Source organism: Cygnus atratus, chromosome 4, assembly GCF_013377495.2.
Source record: "Cygnus atratus isolate AKBS03 ecotype Queensland, Australia chromosome 4, CAtr_DNAZoo_HiC_assembly, whole genome shotgun sequence".
Lineage (NCBI taxonomy): Eukaryota > Metazoa > Chordata > Aves > Anseriformes > Anatidae > Cygnus > Cygnus atratus.
In genome coordinates this window covers 58,116,368-58,133,369 of record NC_066365.1, presented here as the reverse complement: position 1 = coordinate 58,133,369, position 17,002 = coordinate 58,116,368, and the positions used below count along the sequence as shown (strand labels likewise).

The 17,002-nt window shown below is 37.8% G+C and overlaps 1 protein-coding gene across 7 annotated transcripts in view; it reads left to right on the top strand.

Annotated features, from left to right (window-relative positions):
* Positions 1-15,018, top strand: part of STIM2 (stromal interaction molecule 2) — a 63,328-nt gene extending 48,310 nt beyond the window's left edge. For 3 of the 7 annotated variants that reach the window (XM_035553540.2, XM_035553515.2, XM_035553533.2), the window contains exons 4-13: positions 4,334-4,445; positions 5,061-5,176; positions 7,022-7,199; positions 8,126-8,303; positions 8,895-9,062; positions 9,250-9,350; positions 9,566-9,804; positions 11,454-11,543; positions 13,337-13,538; positions 14,339-15,018. In XM_035553540.2, coding sequence (XP_035409433.1) covers positions 4,334-4,445; positions 5,061-5,176; positions 7,022-7,199; positions 8,126-8,303; positions 8,895-9,062; positions 9,250-9,350; positions 9,566-9,804; positions 11,454-11,543; positions 13,337-13,538; positions 14,339-14,819 — 1,865 coding nt within the window. In that variant the 3' untranslated portion in view covers positions 14,820-15,018. Of the gene's footprint in view, positions 1-4,333; positions 4,446-5,060; positions 5,177-7,021; positions 7,200-8,125; positions 8,304-8,894; positions 9,063-9,249; positions 9,351-9,565; positions 9,805-11,453; positions 11,544-13,336; positions 13,539-13,812; positions 13,962-14,338 lie in introns of all 7 variants that reach the window. The other 4 variants (XM_035553550.2, XM_035553558.2, XM_035553525.2 and 1 more) reach the window with 4 other exon arrangements.
* The last annotated feature ends 1,984 nt before the right edge of the window (positions 15,019-17,002 follow it).

The following is a 17,002-nucleotide window of genomic DNA, read 5'->3' as shown; positions in this document are numbered from 1 at the left end:
TTTTAGTACAAAGCAACTGGCATTTAGTTTAGTTGATGCCACTGACCACTCAAACTTTTAAATCTTGTGATCTAATTCTGTAGAGACAGAACTCTTTAGAGGATTGGCTAGGAACTAACATAACATGTAAAGCATAGAAAACCCTGCTTCCTAAAACTCCTCTGTTTTCTGTTGCTGTGTCTGTTCTTATGTACGCCTGTTCCTTATGTTCCATATGCTTGTTGTGTGGTGTCTGTCTTTTTAACTAGCCAGTATTTATTTATACATGTACAGAGTCTGTCAGCTATTCTCAAGTATCAACCTTAGTTATTGTCGAGTTGAAGTCCAAGTGCAGAGTCGGTATTTATTCCGCCTTGAAGAGGCGGGAGTTGGGGGTTCACAAAGGTGATGGATGAACACTTGCTTTGATGTCTAAAAGGTGATTGAGCAGAAACTGGCATTCAAAGTCCAGTGTCGAGCACCTGTGGCCCTGGCCCTTGTATTCTGCACCCCTTACACCACCCAGATCAAGTCTGCATGAATTTGACTGCGATTAGAAGAGAAGATGTTTAAGTATTTAGTATCAGTAGTAAGGCAGTCTGTAAAATCGGGGTAGGAGCCTTCAGCTGGATAGTGCTCTGACTTGTCTGGGTGAATAGGGCAGGCAACTATATTCTTGGCAATGTAGCATTGTCCCATACAACTTAATTGTTGTGGCAAAACAAAACTGTAGTGGTCAAACCTGGAATTCTTGAGTTGTTTACTTTTGTCAGACTAACTGTAAGTCCTACCAAAAGCTAGTTTCTACAAACTGATTTTTTAAAGAAAAAGCGAGTATTTTTTCTTTGTCATTATGGCTTATTTGACATTTAATGTCATACATCCTGTAGTCTGTGGACTGTTCTGTAATACAAAATAGCTTGTATTATATTTTTTGTATTTGTCTTGTATTTTTTCTTTCACTTCTCTGGGGAAAGCAGAAGGTGACCGGAAGTCTACCTTCTTTGGTAGTGGATAAAGATTTTTTTTAAAGGGTTTGTTTGTATATGTGATTACCTGTTTAAATCTGAGGTAATATTTCATATGTATTCTTGCAGCAGCTAGGACTAAACTGCATGCCATGGAGATGTTATGGTTGTCTTGCGCTTTGTTAACCATTTACTGTCTCAGTTTTTAAATATTGGAGATTGGAAACACACGTAGGGCTTGGCTAAGGACGTGTTACCGAAGGCTGCGTGCCATTTGGAGCAGGATGAGTACAGTACTGCAGATGGGCTGTCCTGCATGAGGTGAAAAAAGACATGCGCTTGGAGTGTAATACTGTTGAAAAGATAGAGAGGAAGGTAAATGCTGACCCTGACTCTTAGTTTTTCATGCTATTTAAAACCTGTAAAAACCAGTAGCAGCGTATTTTCATACTAATGCTTTTGAATCCTTCCATGTGTTTGATAGAGAATCATTTTGTTTGTCCGTTTTTCTGTATTGCCTGGTCAGCCTGTTTTCAACTTTAAGCCCAGAATATGGCTATCATTCACTTTTTGCCAATGCTGACATTTTTTGAAATAATGCTGTTGAATGTAGTCTGATTTCTGAAAGGTGCGGGAGGTCCAAAGGAGTACTGTAGCTAATACTGTAATGCTTTTATTTTGCCCCCTGTGCTATGTGATAAATTTAACATGATATTGTATAGCCTGATCTTCCAATCAGTTGTGAATAGGAGTTAACAAGGAGCAATTTTCATGGAGGGCCAATCCTGTATACTCCCTTCACCTTCAAGTAGGTTATAGCTGTTTTTAAAAAGACAGCCACATTGGGATACAGTCTGTAACAGCTGATGCAAGCCTACAGACTGAGTGCTGCATTGGGGTGTAAACGTTGTGGCTTTTATACCTGCCTGCCCAAAGCATGCTGCCGACATTCTTAATCTCAAGATAGCTATTTGTGAAAATAAGTGTGAGAGGGAAGGATATAATGATACCTCTTTCAATGCTCTATGCTTTTAACTTACAGTAATTGTCAGTTGCTACTCCACTATCTGAAGGACTATGCTCCTTTTGGGTGATAAAAATACGGAAAAGTCACTACCTCAGCTTGCTTATTGGAGCTGTCACATTCAAATTGCCAGTGCTGGTTGAGATGAATTTCAGCTGGCCAGCTTGACTTTCAGTATGCTCCTGTCATCAGTGCTCTTGTGTTATGCTTCAGTAGGCTATAAATGCTTCTGCAGGAAAAAAAAGTCCAGTTTACTTCTCACTGTTGTATACTGTTGTAGAATAAATTCATACACTGGTCATAAGGTCTTGTTGGAGACAAGTCAAGCAATACTTCTGGCCAGTATATGCCATGTAGAAAACACAAATGGAAAGAAACAGTTTGAAAGCTTTCACTGATTCCCGTCTCCCAGAGCTCCGCTGTGGTGCTGCAGGAAAGGGAGGACAGGGCTCCACCTGGAAAATGTGGGGATTTGTGGGCCTAGCACTAGAAATTCACTGATGCAGAAGCAGATTACAAGTGTCCGAGCAGTGTCAATAACCTACAGAAAAGTCTTCTGCAGAATAAAGCTTTCTGATGGATTAAGCACCTGTTGTGCAACCTCATTTTGGGACCTGGAGCAAATTGCTTGGCTTGAAGGTTGGCTTTATAAACTGACAGGTTAAACTGCAGGTTTCTCTTGCAGTTTTTGTTTCTGTATTATAATTGTCTCAGACCCTCAAACAGTACGGATATCTAAATGAATCCCTTAAGTTGAAGGAAGCTTCTGTGGTGATAAGAGGAAGCTTCAATGGACCATTATTGTTGTATGGAATGCTTGTGTTCAGTTTCCCCAGAGAGTTCCCTGGTCTACTTCCACACCCTGATCAGTGCTCTAGTTGAAAAGTGATTTTCTGTGTATTTCAAATAAAACATAGGTGAAAAAGCAATCAGTTATTGCATAAAGTCAAAACCTAACAGTTTCTACAAAGAACTAGTATACTTTAAAAATAAATTGTAAATGTAGAAATTGTGCTTCATGTAAATTCAAGTGTATTTCATTCGAGCCCAGATGATATTTCTTAGGTGAAAAGTTTTAAAATTACTGCTGAGTTGTGTGTGTGTGAAATATATATATATATATATATATATATATATATATATATATATATATATATATGAAAGCAATTTCACCTAAGTCTTGACAGTGTGACTACCAGGTATTTTCATCAGAAGTGAAATTTCTCAAATTTTCCATTTATCAATGCAGGGAATTGTGTTACTTCCAAAATTACATGTTGTACTGTCAGTGAAGTCTGTAGTGTGCAGTAGCTATTTTAGATAACTTTTTGTATGTCAAATCAAAACGGTGCATTTGCTTTGAATCAGTTTGTGAATCTGATGCTTGCAGGATGCAGTTAAGGATGATCTGGATGATCGTAGTCACCCTTTTTTGAAATGCTTAGAATTAGTTGTGAAACTGATCTTTTCGTATTCAAGAAACATTTAAGAATCTTTGCAATGTGCAAATGATCTGTTTACAAATAGCTGAGACATCTTTTATCAAAGCTTAGAGTATTATGACAAAACTGTCTGCTGTAAGATCAACACCTGGACAACATCTTGTGGTGCTAAAGCAGAGGAAGAAATGGAAATAGCGTGCTGAGGAGTAATACTCTACCTATACGAATGGCTGCAAGCGGTTTGTATTGTGAGTGTATTTCAAAAGCTTGTAAGTGGGTCTGAAAGGTGTTCTATTTCTAGTTATCTGAATTGATCAAAACCTGAAATGTTTAAGCTTGTTTTTCAGCTGTCCTGATTGTACGTGTAAGATGCTATCTCTGCCCAGCTTTGTCACATGCGAGTAGTTCTAGAGAGCAGATTTTCTTTCTTCTACTCTCTGCTCTTCTCTTCTTCTCTCCCCTTTTGTGGTCAGTAGGCACAAGCCTCTAAAGATTCTGGTGAAAATGGGTCCCTGGGAGAGATCTTGGTACCTTGCCTTAAATGGTTACAGCACCTGCGGACATATGCTTAGTACAGCAAGAGTAGCAAGGACAAAATGATTGAGGCTGAGTTCATTAAGTGGATTTGTCACAAGATGCAGTCCTGATTTAAATATATCAGTAAAATTATTCTGTGGATTTTTAATAAAGAAATATTGGTTCCGTGCTTGTTTGTTTATCATGTGCTTCTCAGAGGAAGCTTAGGCAAATAAGGAAAATGCAAAATGCCAGAAACACATCGGTTAGCGTGAATGCTAATTTATCTGCAATTCTATTTGGCTAAAGCCTTATGCTCACTAACTTCCTTTTCTACTGCTTGTCTTCTATGTCTTGCTATTGATTTTTGTGAAAATTAAGTTAATCATACACTTTTTTTCTAGTTCATAACTGGACCCAAGAGGACACCCTTCAGTGGCTGTCAGAATTTGTTGAACTGCCCCAATACGAAAAGAATTTTAGAGACAGCAATGTCAATGGAACAACACTTCCCAGGTGAATTTCTTCTGAATTAGTTTCAAATGATTCCCCGTAGGTTCTGCTGATTTAGTCAGTATGTGAGGCCAACTATGTGAACTTGAAGTCGAACAAGACATGGTTGAATGCAAGAAAAGAGAAATACCCTTGTGCTTCCAAAGAGCTGGCTGATTTTTTTCTGCCAAAATGATTCCAAATATAATTTGCATCCAGCTGTTCCTTTCATTTTAGCCTTGTTTCTTCCTGTTGAAATTTCTATCAATGATCACACAATTCTGTACGTTAGCTCACTTTCTTTTGGACAACTTCCAATATATTGCATGGGTATATATCAGAATTATCTGCAGAACCCCTCTTCTTGAGCATAGTTACCAAATCTGAGTGTTGTGTATATGTTCTGGAGTTGGTTTCACAAATTTATAGATCAACTATTGCCTTTAGCCAGATGGATTAATGGTTATTTCAGAAAAAGTGGAACAGGGAAATGTGGAACAGGTCAATCTATTGTATCTTTTAATTTAATTGCATGACTATAATCCATATAACCAGAAAATTCCATTCGTCGTGGGTATATTTTTCATGGACTGGTTTGAATATAGCTTGTGAAGTAGGTAATGTTTTTGTCATTAACAGGATAGCAGTAAATGAACATGCTTTCATGATCTCTCACCTCAAAATAATTGACCGGAGTCATAGACAGAAACTTCAGCTTAAAGCCTTGGATGTTGTTTTATTTGGACCTCTCACACGTTAGTATTTTTTTTGTATTTTTTCTTATATTTTAATTGTAGGAGTTCAACAGAAAATACTTTCAGTAAGGCTTGATGCTGTAGGTAGGATGGCTTATTTTATATTGTGGTTGTACTGCTGGGTTGCTTGGCATATGCTATGGAACTGGACAATGAATTAAAGCTTGTAAGGATGCTGGAATCACAACAAAGGCCCACGTGTGTTTAAGACTAGAATTGTAGAATTTTAGAATGTAATAATTTTGGTGTATCCCCACTAGTCTGCATGTTGGCTTTTGTGTTGCATTAAGTACATTCTAAATGTTTTTGACTATGTTTAAGTTACACCTCTAGCTAATGTTACATTCACCTCCAAGATATCTTGGACAGTGCAAGGTGGGATGTTGAAATGAGAGGGGATGACTCCTCACTCCCTGTCCCAAAGAGGAGGAGATTGTGATTCAAATCCAATGCCAATGTCTTTTGTGCACACTCGAGTTTCAGTGCAGTTAAATATAGTACTGCAGTTCTGCATCTAACACATTTTAGCTTATGCAGACATTTCCTTACCACGTCACCAGTGGTCTACACGCTTACTTGTACACAGTTACAATTCTGTTGTGTTTCTGTGCGTGTTGCGTGCTCCCAAACTAGGAAGCCCTTCCAGAGCTGGTAGTCAGGAGACTAATGAATGACTTTGCAAAAGACAGATCAGATCTGAGCTGGGGATCTGAGGGGAAAAAAACACTAGTACAGCACCTTTAATGCTTACTGGTCCATTGGAGCAGTCTTGAAGCGCTTAGTTTTGCACGTAGGAGGCTTAGCTGTGAAAATAATGCAAAACTATTTTTCGGTTCTCTAGAAGCAACCAAAACTGCCCATGTAACTTAAATAGCCTTGAAATTAATACAGTTTTTACAGTGTTTTACCTCAGCACACTTGGCACACACCCATTGCGATATTAAACAGTGGCACGTCTAAAGTGTTTTTTTTGACATCAAGATACTCGATTCTTAACCCTCGTTCTCCAGGATGCCTGTCTCCATGATATGCTGTTAGATTAGTCAGCATAGTTTGGGTGAGGTCCTGTTTTTTGCCTGAATTCTGGAGAGAAAAAGGCTGGGTCTGGCAAAGTCTACCATCAAAATGACTCTTCTTAACCAAACAAACTTGAAAAAAATTATGCTGGCCAAGCATGGACTCTGCTGCATAAGCTATATTGGAGCATTTTAACCATGTGTTCTGTTTGGGAAACAAACTGTTTTGTGGTTAAAATTCTTTTAAAAGTTTGTGTTACAAAAAGTTTGTTTTTGTTTTTTATAGTTCAAGTAACTATAAAAGTTGTGCTAACAAAGTAGTGTATGTGAATCTTGGATATAATGCTTTGACAATTGAGATTTTGCTTTGAAAAAGTGCTGCTACTAGCTAGTTGCCTTCTAAAAATCCATTTTGTACAAGAAAACTTTTAATTTAGCATTAGGGTATTTCAGAGGGCACAAATGGAGGAGAACTTACTGAAATATAACTTAAAGTTCTTCCCAGGGTGATAAGAGAGTTTTCCCAATTACACTTTAACTCACTGAAATGTATAGACCATGTAATTTAAAATTTAGTAAGTTTTCCTCAATGTAATACATGTTTTAGTATAGACTGTAGATTGTATTAGAACAGAATGGCTTATGTTGCATGAGAAACGCTCTGGAATGAGAGACAGTTGTTGAAGATAGTTTGAGATAAATGAGTTGGAATTTTGTTTAGCATCAGGTTCCATCACCTTTTAGGCTGTGCAGGAAAAACAAAACAAAACTCTGCAGTGTATTCTGTGTATTCTTGAAGTGGTTAGTGATCATGTTATTCTCTGTACAGGTCCCCCTCACAACTGGATGAAAGATTTTGTATTAACAGTTTCTATAGTTATTGGTTTTGGAGGCTGCTGGTTTGCATATACCCAGAACAGAACCTCCAAAGAACACATCACAAAAATGATGAAGGACTTGGAAAGTCTCCAAACAGCAGAACAAAGCCTTCTTGACTTGCAGGAAAGGTATGAAAACAAAGCTTAACGTTCAGTTGTCCTTGACTTCATTTTGTGGTGAAATATAAATACAGACCATTCATGCTCATAAATACTGTGCCTTAAAGCTTCCTTTGGATTTTTGTTAATCTTTTTACGTGGAAATTGTGATGTCAGTGATGAAGGTTTTTTGGGTAGATATTGCTCCTGGATGTTTTAGAATATAATAATAATGGTGAGAGTAGAGAATACATATTCAACCTTTTTAATCTATTGATTTAGAAGTACGTGTTGTTATATTCATATAATTAGTTTATTTTGGAATCTCTATTTTCTTTATGTACATTGAAATGAGAACATGGAACTATCTTTTTCCTGTTTTAAGCTTTTAAGTTTGAAATAGACCTTGGCTGATTACTTTGTATTGCTTATTTAGCATTATGATAGTTCATAGGCTTCTCTGGTACATACATAACTCAATTTTCTATGAAGACTGCTATTTTGATCTTATTAAACTTTTAATGAAGGTTCAACTGAAAGTTGGCATATTTTGTCTGACACTGGACATTTCGTTGTGATGCTGCACATTCATGCAGCTTGTACAGTCTTGAGTATTACAGAATTACAGAATGGTTGAGGTTGGAAGGGACTTCTGGAAGTCATCTGGTCCAACCTTCCTGCTCAAGAAGGGACACCTAGAGCAGGTTGCTCAGGATCGTGTCCAGGTGGCTTCTGAAGATCTCCAAGGAGGGAGACTCCTTACTGGGCAACCTGTGCCAGTGCTCGGTCACCCATACAGTAGAGTAGTATTTCCTGTTGTTCAGAGGGAAACTCTTGTGTTCCAGTTCGTGCTAACTGCTTGTTGTCCTGGCACTGGACACAATTTCTTCTCAAGAGGGTGGCAATTTTTAACAAACATGCCGTGTATTTTCTCATTTTTCTGTTCGATTGTGAAGGCTTGAGAAGGCACAGGAGGAGAATAGAAATGTAGCTGTGGAAAAGCAAAATCTGGAGCGCAAAATGATGGATGAGATCAATGATGCAAAACGAGAAGCTCATCGCCTGAGGGAGTTGAGGGAGGGAGCTGAATGTGAGCTCAGCAGACTCAAATATGCAGAGGAAGAGCTAGTACAGGTATCTGCAAACTGTATGTATTTTAATGTTGACTTTAATTTGGTCTTTTATTAGATCTTTAGGGTTTAAAGCAGCCTTTCTCTGACACTAGATTTGAATGGAAAATTCTGAAAGTACTAAAAACAAAAGTCTGTCAATCATGTCATAGCTTCAGGAGTGTTTTGCTCCATAAAAGGACATCACTATGTATTAGCGTGTTATCATAATGTAACTGGATTCATGGAACAGGATATGAGAGAGCTTGTTTTCTATCTTGTTACCACATGAGAAGTAGTAGCTTTGTATCACTCTTGAGTAGTAATAGAGGATTTATAGTGCTAAATCAGTGTGTTGTCTTACAAATACTTGTAAGCTTCAAGTGAGTGACTATATATCACCAGAGAAAATCTGAGTGTAATATAGTACATGGACATTCACATGCCTTAATTTCAGAAATGCCTCGTCTGCCTTCCTGACAGATGGGCACTTGCCAAAGCTTGGTGTAAAGTCTTAATATGTTGCTCTGGGTTTAAAAAAGTGTTTATATTTTGTCTTCTGCCATCAGTTCTAATGAGAATCTTGGTGATGCTTTTATTTCTTTTTGAATGCTAGGTTCGCATGGCTCTAAAAAAGGCTGAGAAGGAATTTGAGCTGAGAAGTAACTGGTCTGTTCCTGAAGCTTTACAGAAGTGGCTTCAGTTAACCCATGAAGTTGAAGTACAATATTACAATATCAAAAGACAGCACGCAGAAATGCAATTAGCAATCGCCAAAGACGAGGTACTAATTTTTACTCTTTGGTTACTTAAGAGCGATATCTTGCTAGGTAAATGAAACAGTAAATGCAAATTATTCAGATAAGCATATGGATATTTTTCTGCTCTGAGATGATGTATGCTGCCTATCAATATTGCTAATATTTTGCTGTCTGCATTAAGCATATAACATAAGCATTTCTGCTTTATAGGCAGAAAAGATAAAAAAGAAGAGAAGCACTGTATTTGGAACATTACATGTTGCACACAGCTCCTCACTGGATGAAGTGGACCATAAAATCCTTGAAGCAAAGTAAGACTAATAGCAGGATGCATGTTTTTTTTTTCTGACTGTATTCCTGAAATTTGAACTTACTATCTTAGTGTTTTTGCACTTTTATGTGGAACAGCTTAAAAGACATTAAAGTGGGAATATTTGCGCAGTCTTAATGGGCCTAGAATGACTGCACTGGTGTTGCTTTGCTATTAAGAACAGAATAAGTAATTTTAATGCTTCCTTTTCTTCAGGAAGGCGCTCTCTGAGTTGACAACCTGTTTACGAGAGCGTCTTTATCGATGGCAACAGATTGAGAAGATTTGTGGTTTTCAAATTGCACACAACTCTGGGCTACCGAGCTTGACCTCCTCTCTGTACTCTGATCACAGCTGGGTAGTTATGCCTCGAGTTTCCATTCCTCCTTATCCAATTGCAGGGGGAGTTGATGACTTAGATGAAGATACTCCTCCAATAGTTTCACAGTTTCATGGTAAGTGTTAAGTTCAGTAAAAATGATGGGAAAGCTTTGGAACATGGGATTTTAAAATGAGGTGGGAGGAGCATCCTAAAATCATATAGGGTTGGATGAAAGTTAGAAGCAACAAAATTCTGTGTAACTTTTCAGATCTCTTTTGGGACTTGCATAAGCTGAAAATAAGGTTTTGCAATAAAGATAAAGGAGAAAAAGCCTTTGTTCACCCTGGTGGGGGTGGGGGGCACCAAGGGTACAGAGTGAGCTAAGGTTTCTAAAGTCTGCTTGTCATGTTTGGTTTTCCACTAAAACAAAAACTTATCTGTAGTGCTGATTTTTTTTTTTCTTCTTAGCACTTTTATTCTTTCAGATGGAAGGGATGGAGTTTGCCTAGGGTTCCTTGTGCTACATAGCTTTTCAAACATTCTTCAAATCCTGTTGTTGTCCAAGGGAAGCTTTCAGGGAGAATGTTTGTGTTTGAATACATTGGGTGGTTTGAGTGTGAAGCACAGAGGCCAAATGCTGGAGGGAGGGAAATCCAGCTTTGGTTAAACTATGATGAAAGTATATACACTGGGGATTCAGACCACCCTGGTATCTTGAGTCATTACGTCAATACAAGAGCCTGTTTCATGGAAGTTTTGATTAACTGGACTCTGGAGGCATATCAAAAGATGAGCTTCCATGTAGCTTTTTAAACAAGCAATATCAAGCTGGGGAATAAGTAGGGAAGAAATCTTTGTTATGTGTGTACATTTTTCTTCCAGGGTTGGAATTCTTAGAATCAATTAGAATTTTAAAAGCACATAAGGAGAATGCCACTTTGCTGGCTTTGTTTCATGTGCTTGGGGCATGTTTTTGTTCTAAATATACCAGTGTTTTTGCATGTATTCCATGGAGCCCTTTGAAAAGTTTAATACCAATGCAATGCTATTTTTTTCTGCAAGTTATGATTACTTTTAAAGAATACTATAGCCTTCTCTATAAGGGCTTTGATTTAAAGCTTAGTAACAAATTCCTTGGATGACCCAGTAAGATGCGGATTCCCACGTCCAAAATTCCAAGAAAGAATATGGAGTAACCTGTGATGTGATTTTAAAACAGAGCTCCATTTACTATCGTGACCTGCCAGATAGTCTAAAATGGCAAACCACTGAAACGTATATGTAAGACTTCAGACGTGATTTTAGTCTATCTTCTTGTTCAGGTCTTGCATGAAAGTGAAGCCAGAGAGCAACAAAAGTGCAGCAGGTTCAGAGGAACTAAGATTAGAGAAGGACTGTATAGTTTGGAAGAGCACATGTAGTTGAAGCTTCTGTTTTTGTTAAAATTTAGTTTGTCTTTTTGGAAGTGTTTAGCTAATGAGTGATATCTTAGTTAATCAGTGATGAAAGTTACCTAAACCATAATAACATTACAAGAACTGTGTTTTCTGAGTTTTGATGAAGCATAAGTGTCTGCTTTTTGTACAAGTGATTGCATGAGAGAAGTAACTTTTTAGTTTACTAGCTTTTACAGTTTGTACTATTTTCAAAAACAAACAAACTGGAAATGTTTGGGACTGGGGAAACAGAAAATATGTTCGGTGATGTTCCTGAAATCCATTCAGGAAGAGTCAAATTATCATGTGATACGTTGGTAACTGCTAAATTATTCCCATCCTTTAGAGAAAAATGACAAATGCACACGAGGAAGGACAGAAGCAAAATGGCTTGTCTCACTCATGAGGCTTCAGGCAAAAGGCAGTATGCAGACAGGTCAGTTACAAGCAAGACTTTCAGCATCTGGACATAACTGAACCGTCTGGTCTAGGCTGTTACCTGGCCTTAGCATCCTTTGATATCTACTTAAGGTTCGCATAGTTGGCAGTCAGATGGACAGACTTCTTTGTGCTTTAGCAAGAAATATGGTAGGCTAAAATGGTGTGAAGTAATGGATCTGTTTAGTTCTGAGCTGAAGAACAGGAGGAGATAAAGTAGATGAACAAGGCTGAAACGAAGTCATTACAAGAAAGGGATAGTGAAATTTTCTACTTTCCATTGACTGGCTAGGGTTCAGTTGACTCCTTGATCTAGTGGGTTTCATTTGCACAATAAAACTGATTCTAAGTTGTCATAGCTGAATCCTTCATAATCCTGCATATATGCACCTATAAGGAAACAAAATGCTTATAATTTCTTTTAAAAGTCAGTGATGGTCTTGTTTTTTACACCAGCAAGTAGGATGGCATCTTATTTACCTGGACACACAGTACAAATTTCCTAAATAGATTCGGTATTCTTCAGTAAACATTTTGTTTTCTTTTAGGAATTTCATTAGTGACACAGGCTTATTTTTTAGCTACCAATACCTGCTTTTCCAAGTCAATAGGGAATCCATCAAAGTAAAATCAAAAGTTTGATTTATGTGATAACTGTCATGTTGGGACTTGGAAGCCACTGTTTATCGCTCAGCCCAGCAGGACACAAAGTCTATGTGCCGGTGAAGGTGCAGTTATTTGCAGTTTTGTGAACGTTACGGCTTCCTGAACTGAAAACAGGAACTGAACCTTTCCTGAGATTCCAGGAAGGGAGACTGTAATCTACCTGATTAACTGGCATCTCAAAAAATAAGATGCACTTTGCGTCAGGCTAGAAATCTTTGTCTACAGTAAACGTTGAATTCTGTTAGTATGCTGTACTAGGTAAACATCTTGAGCAGCAGTAAAGGTGTGGTCTGTGTTATGTTAAGCAAAGTGATGCATTCTGTTGGACAGTTTTAGGAGATATATGAGAAGTCCTGAGGCGTAACAGCTACCCTGAAAATAGATCTGTAGGTTTCTTTCTGTAAAAGTATTGATGCCTAATCAGTTTCCGAAGGAGGAATTGGATGAGAAAGATCATAGTTTGTCATTTCCTGTTAAGTTCTTGAATGGTCGACTCTTGTGTTGCTGTCTCTACCCATTATTTTTTTCCTGAAATTCTTAGCATGGAAAATGAAAACATCAGATAGGAAATTTTTGAGCTTGAAATAAGGTTGAATTATGTATTTTCTATCTTGTTATACATAATATGATTTAGTCTTCCATGTCTTATGTAATTTTCAACTAATGCAGTGTATTTCAGTGCTTGGTTAGGTATCACCTACATTACAAAACTTTTGTGTGTGGTGGTATGGAGCTTAAAGAATACAAGTAAAATACAGGATATTGTGTAATGTGCTAACTTGAGTACTGCTATTTTTAGTTTATAAGGGTTTGCAAGTCTCATTAGTCTCTTCCCTCCCAAGGGAGAGTAGTGAGGCAGTGCTGCACATGGTCAGAGTAGTATTTGGCAGGCACAAAACTGCTGCAGTTGGTTAGCTGCTTCATCTAACGGTAGAATGTGTAAGGTGCTGTTGGTCTGCCTTCTCTCTTAACAATTGAGCAAGGTCCTCTAAATAATCGAGCAATGTCAAAGCTGTTTAAGAATCACTGTGACCGAAGCAGACACCTGCTATTTAGTCTTTAGAGTAGATTTTATTAACATCAATGTCACATGGGGGGGTTTGGTTTGCTTTTTCTTTGCCTCAGGGTCCATTGTAAAACCTCCCAGCACACTGGCAAGAAGCAGTAGCTTGTGTCGATCAAGACGCAATGTTGTGCCATCATCTCCACAGTCTCAGCATGCTTTGCACTCCCCTGACCCTGACATCCTTTCTGTGTCGAGCTGCCCAGCTCTTTATCGAACTGAAGAGGAGGAGGAAGCCATTTACTTCTCTGCTGATAAACAATGGTACGGGGACTAGCAAACAGCACTTGGGAATCTGATAGGAGTGTTTGAGGCTATCAGTTTAGAATTAGAGGTTGAACCAAGATGAAAGTTAAAGTAATTTGTAGGATAATATAAATGAATGTAGCCAAAAGGAGCAGAAAGTGTTCATGTCTGGTATGTGTATGTAAATAGCTAGCATGTCATATACAGTTAAGTAATGTTACAATCCAGGGTGCACTGAACTAACCCTGATTCTCCATTACAATATGTTACTGGCTTTTACATCTGAAACTAGGATCAAAAGCAATGTCAGCTACTGGGCGAAGAGAAGATGGATGGTAACACAATTCTTACAGCATGTTGAGCGTGTACCTACTCTTGTTACATGGCCTCATAGGAAAAGGTTAAATTCCTTTTGGAAGGAGCAAATGAGCTTGTTGAAAGGTAGGGACACTTGTCCTGAAGAAACTTTTTGTATATGATAGACTTAAATCTCCTCCTTTCATTTCATAACTTTTCTGACTTCACGTGCCAGAAAGATAGTTTTTGTTCTTTGAAGTTAGATGCAAATGACTGATTCTGGGCAGATCCTGCTGCCCACAAAAACGAAATTGCAGAAAGTAATTATTTTAAGTTTAGGTAATGAAATGATGTAATGCAAGTTGTAAGTTAAAATGTTGGACTTAATGTTTTTGTTAATTAACTACTCAGGAAAAGTGGGTGGTGCTTTTAGACTGATATTATTGATTCTAAATTTCCTTTTTAATTGCGCGGTGGAAATAATAGTTTCATTCTTTTCTCCTTTGTTTGCTCTGACTCAGGGAAGTACAGGAAGCAGGTTCAGAATGTGACTCCTTAAATTCATCCGTTGGAAGGAAGCAGTCTCCTCCATCTAGTCTTGAGATGTACCAGACGCTTTCTCCTCAGAAAGTATCCCGGGAAGAACTCTCACTGGAGGAATCATCTACAGGAGACTCCTCTTCTCTAACTGCAGATATATCTAGGGGTTCTCCTGACTGCGTAGGCATGGCAGAAACTAAGAGCATGATTTTTAGTCCTGCAAGCAAAGTTTATAATGGAATCCTGGAGAAGTCCTGCAGCATGAACCAGCTTTCAAGTGGGATCCCAGTCGTAAAGCCTCGGCACACCTCGTGTTCTTCAGCCAGTAGTGACAGTAAACCCAGCCACGAAGCTTCTTCTGTCCCTAGGATAAGTAGCATCCCGCAGGACCTGTACCAAAATGGTGAAAAAAACAAAAAGCCATCAAAAATAAAAAGCCTCTTTAAGAAGAAGTGTAAGTGAGGTGGGCAGAAGAAGCCTTGTAGTAATGTTATAAGTACTGTTTTTTAAATCTTTAGGAATGTAATTCCATTTGAGCATTCCAGACTGGATGCGCTAATGGAATACTCTGTAGGTGGATTCTATTTAACTGACTCTGCTGTCAAAGTTTGTGCCAGCTGTCAATGAGAAATCATTAAAAATTTCAGACAGTTTACATTCATTTCTGCCTATTTATTTCTCTTTTTTTAGTTTATTCATAAACCTTTTTTAAGCCACTTTGGACTTCCAAGCTTTAATGAACTAGTAAGCCCTCCTGGGCTTGCCAAAGTTTCTTGTTTACCAGAGCATCTTCCTATCTTTCCATAGAGCTACAACATTTATCTACTGGACTTCAAGAAAAATAAAAGAACTAATTGAATTGCACTACTGTTTTACAGACTGGAAAAGTCTCTCTGCAAGTGAAACTGAAAGACTTGTATTTGAGAAGATGAATCTTTTCACTTTTAGATCTTTGGGGTTTTTAAGTAGAACCTAGAATTTCTAATTGACTTGATTTCTGGAAATGGAAATGCCACGCTTTTATTATGGGAAGCTTTGTTAGATGCATTTATTATTAGAATGGTTCAAGTCCTGCTGTAAAGATCATGTTTTTCCCAGGACTTTCACTGTGATTTCACTTCACTGCAGGCTGTATGATAAATATATATATATATATATAAAATGTAATTTAACAAGAGAAGAGGCTCTTGATTCCTTATGCAAGTGATGGATATGAAACTTGACTGAGGACTAAAAATATTCACTCTCTTAAAACGAGGAGGTGGGGGTAGTAGCTTTTGTTTACAGACTGACGGACAACGGACATTCGGTTTGTGAAAGTTTGTACTGTGGTAAAGATAATAAATTGGAAACATTATTGTGCTTGGGAATGTTCCAATTTTAGCTGATGCTCGTTTCAGAAGTCCTGTTTATTGAAAGCTGTTGTAGGCTACATTGCTTATGCTTACTGCTGTGTATAAGTTATTGTTATATTTTTTGGATTAGCTATTAATGTCTTAATGTCCTCCTTTTGTAAGATTTCATACACTTTATTTTTGTATAGTTTGAAGATTTAGCTGTTCAGACATGTCTGAAGTAAATGGTATAATTTTATAATGCATACTGTTATACTAACTCATAATTTTAGATATAAAGATAGCTATAAAGGTGAGACTCGACATGCTTCGGAAAAAAACAGTTTTTGTTGAGCTTTTATATGGAGAGATTAAATTACTAAGAGATAATAAGGAAGCCTTCTTAGGGCAACAGTAGCTAGTTGCTTGAAAACCATTTTTTTTTCCAACAGTTGGAGACAACAAATGTACTGCTCGAGTAACAGTGCCTTTTATTCAGTTTGTCTGAAAATGTTAATACTGAGCAGGAATTTATTTTGAGGTACATTCCAAAGAAATACTTCTTGCTCTAATGAACACAAGCAATTTACCCAGCGATGACTAAATAGTTTCAGCTCTTCCATAGGGGTATGCTAGTTGCCTCAGTAACAGGTGCCACTGCCAGCAGCCTGTGATCAGGGGCTCATTCCTCGCCAATATGTACATGCTGTACTGTATGAAAGAACTAATTCACTGATTGCCTAATCTTTTTTTGCTAGTCAGGAGCCTTCAACAAAACCTGTAGCTAATTGAAATTTAAATGATACATGTTTTTCTATAATTTTCTATTTAGGTTCCATTGTACATAAACGATGTGTCAGTTCTGTCCTCAATAAGTGGTGGTGATGTTAACAGAAGCATTTACTGTGGCTAGTAAATGGTTAGAGGAGGAGGGTTAGAAGAGATGGAGACACTACCTATGCAAGTACCTTAAAAGTCCTGGAACATTGGATTCTTCCTGTTCTCTTACAGAATTAATCAGATTTTTTTTACTGTATGAAAATAGATGAGCGTCATCTATATAAATAAGCATAGGGCAAATAAAAGATTTGGTAAAGTTTGGGGAAGAGACAAATTGGTGGAATAGTAAGTAATGAAATTATTTTGTCCCATTCTCTGAATCATCATTGAACAACTGTGGCTGCAGAAGTAGTCATCACAAGGTAGCAATGGTGTCTTTAAACTAAGATTGTGCATGTTAGACTGTCCAAAGGCAGCTATGCAAAAAGACTTGTGCCAGAGAACCACCTCACTGCTGAGACTTCAGAGTTG